The sequence below is a fragment of the Diceros bicornis genome, chromosome 2 (assembly GCF_020826845.1).
Source record: "Diceros bicornis minor isolate mBicDic1 chromosome 2, mDicBic1.mat.cur, whole genome shotgun sequence".
NCBI lineage: Eukaryota > Metazoa > Chordata > Mammalia > Perissodactyla > Rhinocerotidae > Diceros > Diceros bicornis.
Genome location: NC_080741.1, coordinates 41,938,173 through 41,948,527, shown reverse-complemented (window position 1 = coordinate 41,948,527; position 10,355 = coordinate 41,938,173). Strand labels below are relative to the sequence as shown.

At 58.9% G+C, this 10,355-nt stretch overlaps 1 protein-coding gene across 1 annotated transcript; it reads left to right on the top strand.

Annotated features, from left to right (window-relative positions):
- Nucleotides 1-1,048: 1,048 nt before the first annotated feature.
- Nucleotides 1,049-6,571, top strand: XIRP1 (xin actin binding repeat containing 1). The gene has a single exon (XM_058549429.1). The coding sequence runs from the start codon at nt 1,049-1,051 to the stop codon at nt 6,569-6,571; it is 5,523 nt and encodes a 1,840-aa protein (XP_058405412.1).
- The last annotated feature ends 3,784 nt before the right edge of the window (nt 6,572-10,355 follow it).

The following is a 10,355-nucleotide window of genomic DNA, read 5'->3' as shown; positions in this document are numbered from 1 at the left end:
ACGGTGGGGACGAGTCTCCACGAGCAAGGGTCAGGGCTATCTCTGCAGAAAGGCCCTCGGTCCCACTGCCTTCCCTCCCTGTCAGTGTCGCCCTCACACTCTCCTGAGGTGCCTGCTGGGGAACAGAGGGGCACGTAGCCAGTAGTAGAGCTTCATACCCCCACCCTCTCATTTCTTGGGAGCCAGGCCCCACATAGGGTGTAGTAACCCCGAGCCAGCATTGCCTGCCATTCATTCACCAAGATCTGACTCTTTCTGGTCTTCAGTTTTCTCATCTGTAACTAGGAGTGGTTGGGCTCGAAGACCTTTGAAATCCCCCAGCTCAGACCTTCTGAGTCTTGCCTTATGGCACAGAAAACCCCTAACCTGGGATTCAGAATCTGGCTCTGCCTAACCATGAGATATCTGGGAACAACTGCCCCTCGCAGAGCTGTGACCACCTCTGCTACCGCATGGGCTGCTGGCTCCTGCTTGCCTGCCTGGGCCTGGGAAAGGTTGGAGAGTGAGTTGAGAGCCAAGAGGTGAAGGTTGGGCAGGACTTCCCGTGAAAGTGGCAAGTGCGCCCTCTGGTGCTATGAAAGGGTATTTCTTCTCCATGGGAAGGGGTCACCAATTTAGGGACCCCAGGCCACTCACTTGGGAGTTCACCAGGGAAAACTGATTTTGGCAAAGGAAGGTGAGGATGGAGCATGTCCACTTTGCCAGCCAGAGGTTTGGGCATCCCTGTGGGGCTGAAGGACAGAGCTTCAAGGGCAACAGCAGTGCCCTGCTTACTCCCTAGCAACACAGGTGACTCTGGGGAAGCCGGGACCCACCTTGATGGACGGCTCCCTATGCCCTAAGTTCAAGACTTGTCATACACCAACCATGCAGGTGGCAGAAGGAGACCGTGGTGAGGTCTGGAGAGGGAGGGGGTCTCTAAGTACATGTCACCACAGGGCTACTCTGGCCCTGGGCCCTGCTCCCTGCTATTTCTCCCAGCAACTAGCCCCCATCCCACCTAAGGCTCCCAGCCCCATCCTAATCTCTGCCCCTTCTCCTCAGGAGGATGGCCAAAGCCCAGACACAGGCAGCCCCCACATCAGCCGTCCCCATGGCAACTGCAGAGGACCTCCCTCTCCCCCAACCCCCAGCCCTGGAGGATCTGCCACCACCACCACCCAAGGAGTCCTTCTCCAAGTTCCACCAGCAGCGGCAAGCTAATGAGCTCCGCCGCCTTTACAAGCACATCCATCCTGAGCTCCGCAAGAACCTGGCCGAGGCCGTGGCTGAAGACCTGGCTGAGGTCCTGAGTTCTGAGGAGCCCACCGAGGGTGACGTCCAGTGCATGCGCTGGATCTTTGAGAACTGGCGGCTGGACGCCATTGGGGACCGTGAGAAGCCACCTGCCAAGGAGCCCGTGCCTGGCGGCGACGTCCAGGCCACCTCTCGAAAGTTTGAGGAAGGCTCCTTTGCCAACGGCATAGACCAGGAGCCAGCTGGACCTCAGCCATCCAGAGGGGATGTTCGTGCCGCCCGCTGGCTATTTGAGACGAAGCCGCTGGATGAGCTGACGGGCCAGGCTGAGGCACCTGAGGCTACAGTGAAGGAGCCTGCAGCCAGCGGAGATGTCCAGGGTACCAGGATGCTCTTTGAAACACGGCCGCTGGACCGCCTGGGCTCCCGCCCCTCCATCCAGGAGCAGAGCCCCTTGGAGCTGCGCTCAGAGATCCAGGAGCTGAAAGGTGATGTGAAGAAGACAGTGAAGCTGTTCCAAACGGAGCCGCTGTGTGCTATCCAGGACGCAGAGGGAGCCATCCATGAGGTCAAGGCTGCCTGCCGGGAGGAGATCCAAAGCAATGCAGTGAGGACCGCTCGCTGGCTCTTTGAGACCCAACCTCTGGATGCCATCAACCGGGACCCCAGCCAAGTGCGGGTGATCCGGGGGATCTCCCTGGAGGAAGGGGCCCGGCCTGATGTCAGTGCAACTCGCTGGATCTTTGAGACACAGCCCCTGGATGCCATCCGGGAGATCTTGGTGGATGAGAAGGACTTCCAGCCGTCCCCAGACCTTATCCCTCCTGGTCCAGATGTTCAGCATCAGCGGCATCTATTTGAGACCCAAGCACTAGACACTCTAAAGGGAGAAGAGGAGGCTGTAACAGAGGTCCCACCCAAAGAGGAAGTGGTCCCTGGTGATGTCCGCTCCACCCTGTGGCTATTTGAGACAAAGCCCCTGGACACTCTCAGAGACAACGTCCAAGTGGGTCACCTGCAGCGGGTGGGTCCCCGGGAGGGTGAGGGGCTCGTGTATGAGCGTCCATCCAGTGATGGCTCCTCCCCACAGTCCCTTTCTCAGAGTGCCCCCCAGAGGGATGGGGTGAAGGGGGATGTGAAGACCTTCAAGAACCTTTTTGAGACCCTTCCCCTGGACAGCATCGGGCAGGGTGAGCCTTTGGCCCACAGGAGTGTGAATGGAGCAGAAGGAACTGATTCTGCTGGGCAGTCTCAGGACATAGGGTCCCCAGTGTACGCCATGCAGGATGGTAAAGGCCTCCTCCATGCCCTGACCTCTGTCAGCAGAGAACAGGTAGTCGGAGGTGACGTGCAGGGCTACAGGTGGATGTTTGAGACACAGCCCTTAGACCAACTGGGCCGAAACCCCAGTACTGTCGATGTGGTTCGGGGCATCACCCGGCAGGAGGTAGTGGCTGGAGACGTGCGCACTGCTCGGTGGCTCTTTGAGACCCAGCCCCTAGAGGTGATCCACCAACGGGAGCAGCAGGAACGACAGGTAGAAGAAGGAAAGAGTCAGACAGGTCCCCAGCCTGAGGCACCCCTAAAGGGTGACGTGCAGACCATCCGGTGGTTGTTTGAGACATGCCCAATGAGTGAGCTGGCGGAGAAGCAAGGGTCAGAGGTCACACATCCCACAACTAAGGCCAAGGAAAGGTCCTGCACCTGGATGTTTGTGCCCCAACCCCTGGACAGGCCAGAAGGTTCCTGGGAGCAGCACCTGCAGGTTAGCCAGGTCCAGGCTGGGGAAAGACAGACAGACAGACATGTCTTTGAGACTGAGCCTCTGCAGGCCTCAGGCCGTCCTTGCGGAAGAGGGCCTGTACGATACTGCAGCCGAGTGGAGATCCCTTCAGGGCAGGTGTCTCGTCAGAAGGAGGTTTTCCAGGCCCTGGAGGCAGGCAAGAGGGAAGATGAGGGATCCAGAGTAATCCCTGAGCCCATCCCTGCTGGCTCTGTGCACAAGTTCACCTGGCTCTTTGAGAATTGCCCCATGGGCTCCCTGGCAGCTGAGAGCATCCGAGGGGACAACCTCCAAGAAGAGCAGCCTGCAGGCCCCTCAGCCAACAGGGTGCTGGAGAGGCAGAAGACTGCAGCTGAGGGGACCCTGCGGACTCTGCATGCCACGCCTGGCATTCTGCACCACGGAGGAATCCTCATGGAGGCCCGAGGGCAGGGGGAGCTCTGCCTTGCCAAGTATGTGCTCCCAGGCCCAGGGCAGGGAGGCCCCCATATACAGAAGGAGGAGCTGGTGTCTGGCGAGCTTCCCAGGATTGTCCGCCAAGTGCTGCGCCGGCCGGACGTGGACCAGCAGGGGCTGTTGGTGCAGGAGGACCCAGCGGGCCAGCTCCGGCTCAAGCTGCTGAGGCTGCCAGCTCCAGGCAGCAGCGGGACCGTCGAAGACATGGACCCTGAGTTCCAGCAGTTGCTGGCTTGTGGCCTGGGGACCTCGGTGGCGAGGACAGGGCTGGTGATGCAGGAGACAGAGCAGGGCCTGGTCTCACTGACCGCCTACTCCCTGCAGCCCAGGCTAACCAGCAGGGCCCCTGAGAGGAGCAGTGTGCAGCTGCTGGCCAGCTGCATAGACAAAGGAGACCTGAGTGGCCTGCACAGTCTGCGGTGGGAGCCACCAGCTGACCCAAGTCCAGTGCCAGCCAGCGAGGGGGCCCAGAAGCTGCCCCTGACTGAGAGCATCATTCATGTTCCCCCACTGGACCCCAGCATGGGGGTGGGGCATCTGAGAGGCCGGGGGGCTACCCCCTGCCCACCACAGGCCATTGGAAAAGCAGTCCCTCTGGCTGGGGAAGAAAAGCAGGAAGACAGTTGCACTGGGCAGAAAGGGATGGCAGCTTTGAGAAAGTCAGAAGGAGCCACAACTACACCCCCAGGGCCCGGGACCCCAGACCCCCAGGCCGCCATGCAGAGTCTGCGAATGGCAACACCCAAGGCCCAAAGCCTGCACCAGCAAGTTGTGAACAAGCACAAGCAGGGCCCCACCCCTGGAGCCACCTCCAAGCCCTTCCAAGATGGTCTTCGGCAAGCACCGGCCACGGCCACTGTGGCTGCCCAGAGCAACACCAGCCCGATGGCTGGAGGTGACGCCAGGATCCCAGCAGTCCCCAGAAAGGTCAGTGGGGAACAGAGAGCACTGCCTGGAGGGCTGCCGGAGGGGTGGGTGACTATTCAGGACGGCATCTACACTGCTCACCCCGTGAGGACCTTTGACCCACCTGGGGGTGTCCAGCCTTCTGTGGGGGAACCCCTGCCAAGGGGTAAGGAGACTGCCCTCTTGGCCCAGGCTCCCAGCACACTCCTGGAAGGCCCCGGTCAGAGTCTTGGGCCAGGGCAGGAGGAGCCTGGGGGCTGCACACAGAGGGCCTGGGGGCCTCCAGAGAAGGCGATGGCAGGAATAGGCCCAGGGGGCCTCCAAGCTGCAAAGACCACCCTGAAGGCTGATCCTTTAGCTCACCACACTCTGGCCTCTGGGCCTCGGTCCACAGGTTCCAGCCTGCACTCCCATAATGCCTCTGTTCCTCCTCCTCCTCTCCCAGCTGCTGTGACAGGACCTGACTTCCCAGCCCAACCCCGCCATGATGAGGACTCCGTCCGCCAGGCCTCAGAGCCTCTGCAGGACCCCCTTTTCCATTCCCACAACAGCCCTGCTGGCCAGAGACCCCCTGGGGAATCACAGACAAAGACATCAAAACTGGAGCCCACCATGCCCCCAAGGAAGAAGCCCCAGCTGCCCCCCAAGCCTGCACATCTAAGCCAGATCCCCCCTCCTCAGAGGCTGCCCAGGCCCTCAGCTCTGTCTCCCGGCTGCTCCAAGGAGTTGGGGCGAGGAGAACACAGACAAGGTGAGAGAGACGCAGCCATCCTTCGGCCAGCCAAGGTCCCCACCACTGCGGGCCAGGGCCGCGTATCTCTGGCAGGATGCCCCGATGGACAGAGCCAGCCCAGCCCCCAACGTGGCCCCAGCACTGCGGCGCCCAAGCCCACCAAGAGTCAGGCTCTGGGCAGCAATAGCCAGAGCCCTGAGCCCCCCAAGCTCTCGGCTCTCAGCAGTGACCCCACCTCACCGCAGAAGAGCTCCAGCCCTCCAGGAGAGAAGCCCATGGAACGTTCCCAGCCAGGGGCCCCTGAGAGCCCTGAGATTCTGCAGGGAAGCCAGCAAGAGCTCCAGGGCCTCCTGAACCAGGTACAAGCCTTGGAGAAGGAGGCCGAAAGCAGCGTGGACGTGCGGGCACTGCGGAGGCTCTTTGAGGCTGTGCCCCAGCTGAGAGAGGCCTCTCAGGTTCCTGCTGCCCCCTGCAAGCCCGAGGCCTCGGTGGAGCAGGCTTTTGGGGAGCTGACAAAGGTCAGCACAGAAGTGGCCCGGCTGAAGGAACAGACCCTGGCCAGGCTGCTGGACATTGAGGAGGCTGTGCACAAGGCCCTTAGCTCCATGTCTAGCCTCCAGCCTGAGGCCAACGCCAAGGGCCGTTCCCAAGGACCCCCAAAGGACCACAGTGCCCACAAGGTCAGTGTCATGGACAGCAGTAGAGCCAGGCCCAACTGCTCAGGCCAAGAGGTCAGGGGTCAAACTGCAGTCAAGAGCCAAACCAAGGTTACATGCCATGCTGAGGTCCAGAGTCAGGCCAAGGTCAGAAATCACACCAAGGCCAGAGGTCAAACAGCCTCAACTGCCCCTTCCACCAGGGGGCTGGAGACATTGAGAGAAGATTCAGGCCTCCCTCGAGTCAAGTGTCCCAGCAGAGATTCACCCTCCTCCCCAACCTTCATCTCCATTGAGTCGGCCACAAGGAAGCTTCCAGAGGCTCCCAGCCCCAAGGGCAGCCCCGATGTCTCGATGAAAACCACACACCTGGCTCAGGATGTGGGCCAGGCCCTGCTCCACCAGAAAGGTATCCAGGATGAGGTCAAGAAGAAGGAGATCACCCAGTGCTCTGGACAGCCCGAGCCTGCCCCTGCCTCAGCCAGCCCCATGCCCACCGGGCGGCAGAAGAGTGTTGTGAAGCTGCAGACGGGGTCGGGTGGCTCCCACCACTATGGAGCCATGAGAAGCGTGACTGAGCAATATGAGGGGGTGGACCATTGCAGGAACACAGTCCTCACATCCTCCACCACTGTCACGGAGCAGGCAGAGCCGCCCAGGGGCTCAGGCCCCCACCTCGGACCCCACACCTCCCCCTTGTTGCGACAGTTCCTGCGCAGCCCAGCCGCCCTCAGCGGGGGTCTGGCAGAAGCCGGGATGGTGCGCGTCCCCTGCGGCCACTCCCAGCCAGCTGCCCAGTGAGCCCTACTGCCTCCCACCACAGCCTCCCACCCATTACTGGGGCGCCTCCCTCCAGGGCCCTGGGACTGAGGTGGGTGCCTACCTCCTGCGCACATGAGGCCAGGACCAAGCAGAAAGGGCCTCTTTGGAGACTTGCGGGCAGTTTCCCTTTCGTCGGTTCCATCAATAGGCCCAGTTCTTACAAAATGGGAGAAGAAAGGTTGGGAAGAGGCCCAAGGAGTAGCCCAGGCATGGAAGTAGGATGGGGGCTCACAATTGCTTGTAGAGGGTGTAATACGTACAGACACAGGTGCCCCTCACACAGGCCTGGCCCACAGGCTGACAAGCACGAATCTGCATGCCACTGCCTGAGACAGAGCCCCTGAGCGACCCTCCACCCTCAGCCTTTATGTCTTCTATTATGAGTCGAAGTCTTCTCAGTCATCTGCTCCTTAATTCCTGGAGCAGACAGGGCCGACTAGACAGGGGATTTGTTGGTCTCTGGGATTGGTCTGAGGGCTCCAGAAAGGGCCCTGCTGCAGCCCCTTCATCACCATCTCCATCGGCCTGCTGGTCACCCTGGCAGCCCACAGGTCACACAGACAAGGGTGGCAATCAGCAATGTCCCTAGAAGCCGCCTCTCCACCCACACCGCCCCACGCTCTGCACAGTCTGAATAAACCCATTTTATTCTCTCCTCTGCGTGTCTGACTATTTGTGCATCTGTTCCAGAGTCTGAGTTCCCACTGTGGGGGAAAAACAGCCACACCTCCAGGTGCCCGTTTTCCTGGCAACAGTGGTGTTGGAAGGCTCTGAAAAGCCACCCCTTCTTCTGCCACTTTGGCTGGGAGCCAGAAAGGCCTGCCCACTCCCCTCTTCTCCTGGCTTCCCTCGCCCACCCACACACACACAGACTGCTGCCCCTCCACCTCTGGCCTCCCCTTCTGGAGGTTCTTGGACATCATCCTGGAGTGGAATCTGACCAGAATCTTGCTCCAGAGTGGGAGAGCAGCCCAGTCAGGCCTGGGAAGGAGGGAGAGCCTCACACCAGAAGGCCGGTGGCCAAGATGGCTGGGCCACTTTTCTCTGCTCAGGCGAGGTGCTGTGTGCAGAGCAGGGGCTCCTGGGAAGGGGGTGCACAGATCCCAGCCTGGAGAACCAGAACGATTTGATGAAGAGCTCTTTTTACTCTTTCTTTCAAAAAGCATTGAGTGCCTGCTGCAGGCCAGGCCTGTTCTAGGCAGCAGGGACACAGAGGTGAGGTCTAACGGCGTCCTGCTCTCAGGGAACTCACTTTCTAGAATTAGGAGACAGAGAGACAATGAATAAACAGGAAAAATCGGATCAGGAATAAGGGCAATGCACCTGACTAGGCCATCTGCCCACTCTGGGGTAGGAGTCTTAATGTGACCATGACAGGTGATTGCCTTAGGGGATGTGGCCAAGGCAGACCTCTCTAAAGAAAAAAAAAATCTCACCTGAGATCTGAATAACAAAAAGCCAGTTCTGTGAAAATCAGGGTAGGTGCATGCTGGGCAGAGGCAAGAGCAGATGCAGAAACCCAGAGGTGGGGATAAGTTTAGCTCCTGGATTTCCTGGATACCCCTTTGCAGGAAGGGGCTGTAGCACTTCGCTTCAGCTGAACAGGTATGCTCTTATCCTCGGGGGCTCAGCCTCCTCATTGCCTGCTCAGCTGATGTGGGTGGGTTCCCCTAGGGCAGCAGAGTTCTGACCTGGAAGAAGCCCATCTCCTGTGGAAGACTGTGGTGTGTGGGAGCAATTAAGATATCAAATGTACCCACCTGAGCCTGACACCCACTTCTCACTGGGCCCCTCGCCACACGTCCCCCTCCCCTGCCCTCTGTGGGCCCTCACTGGATTACAAGTCCCAGCAGGTGATAGCACGACTGTTCTCAGTGTTCTCATCTGTAAAGTAGGCACAATTGTAGTATCTACTATTGTGAAGATTAAGTGAATTAATACGTGTAAAGGGCCTGGAGCTATGCCTAGCATCTGGAATTCAGAGATGTTCACTTTTAGTGTTATTGTAACTACCAGTTTTAATATATCTCCTTTCTCACCTCCAGGTGGAGTCCCTGTCTTGTTCATCTCAGTATCTCCAGGGCTTATCACAAGTGCCTAGAAGGCATTCCACGAATGTCAAATAAACGAAAGCATAGATGAAGGAAATGATTGAGTGAATTCACTGAGTCACCCAGCTAACATTTATTGAGCACCACTTCAGCCAGGTTTGTTCGAGTAGCTGAGAATATTGCTGATCACGGCAGAATTTATCCTTAACGTCGTGGAACTTAGGTTTAAAGAGGGAAGACAACATATTAGAAGCAGATAAGATAATTTTAGTAAGGGGCGATACTGTGAAGGAAATAAAAACGAGGTCAGTCCACGAGAAGAGTGTCGGCAGTTACTCTAGTTTGGGTGGTGGGGAAGGCATCTCTGCGGAAGTGACCTGAATGACAGAAGAGCCAGTCCTAATGGCTGGGGGCAGCGTTCTACGCGGAAGAGTGGGGAGACGCAGGTGGATGGGTGGTGAGCGCGCCGACGGCAGCGTGCACCAAGGAGAGCAGCGGCCGCTCGGTGAGGCCTAGCCGGGTGCGCGGCACACCTGCTGCCACACCTGCTGCCGAGCCCCGGGCTCCGCCTCACCGGCTGCGAGGAAGGGGCGGGGCTTCAGCGGGGCCGGTCGGCGGAAGGCGGAGCGCACCGCGCCCAGGCCCCGCCCTCAGAGCGGAGCGGAGGGGCGCGTTCCCCCCGCCGTCGCCAAGGTGACGATGACGTCACCGGGCCGCCGGGTTCGTAATGTTCGGGTGGCGGCGGCCGTTGCCGGGAAACGCCGTGCGGGCGCGCCGCCGGTACTGGCTCCGCGCGGCGGATGCCGGACGCCAGTACGCGCCGTCCTGGTAGACGCTTGCTCGTAGCCTCCCTCCAGGATTCCAGCGGGATGCCGGGTTCCGGTCCTCACTGCGTCTGTGTCCCTAGTTTGTCCACCAGTCCCCATCTTCTCCGCCATCACCCTGCCTCAGGCCCCCATCCATCCCCCCCTTCCTGGACCACGGCCATAGCCTCCCAAGTGGTCTTCCTCCCTTCCCCCGTCTGTCCTTACAGTCTGTCACCCACCTCTCAGCCAAAGCTCTTATCAAGAGTTTTCCAGACCAAGTCACTCCTGTGTAATACCCTCCACTGGCTTCCCAGCTCACTCAGTCTGAAATCTAACTCTTCTCAGCGGCCTGTAAGACCGGAATGATTTGCCCCTCTGCCTTCCTCTCCAACTTCGTTGCCCCCACTCTCCTCTCCTCCCCACATCCCCCTAGATACACTGGCGTTCTTGATCTTCACAGAACACACCAAGCTGATTCCTGCCTCAGGGGCTTTGCACTTGCTGTACCTGCTGCCTGGAAGTCTCTCTCCCAGATCTTGAGCGGTTTGGCTCCTTCTCACTCAGATTCCAGTTCAAATGTCTCTCCAGAAAGCCTTTCCTGATCCATACCTCCCCTGCCTATCCCCCACCCCCACCCCCGTCTAAAGAAGACTTCCTCCAAGTTAGCAAGCTATTTTATGTTTTCCTGAGGATCTATCACAATATGAAATTATCTTGCTCATGTATTTGTTTGTTTATTGTCAGTGTTCTAGATACTATTTCTGCATAGTAAACCACCTCAAATTTAGTAGTTTAAACAGCAACCATTTTATGATGCTCATGAATTCTGTGGGTCAGGAATTTGGGCAGAACACAGTGGGGATGGATGTCTCTGTGCCATGATGTGTGGGGCCTCAGCTGTGAAGT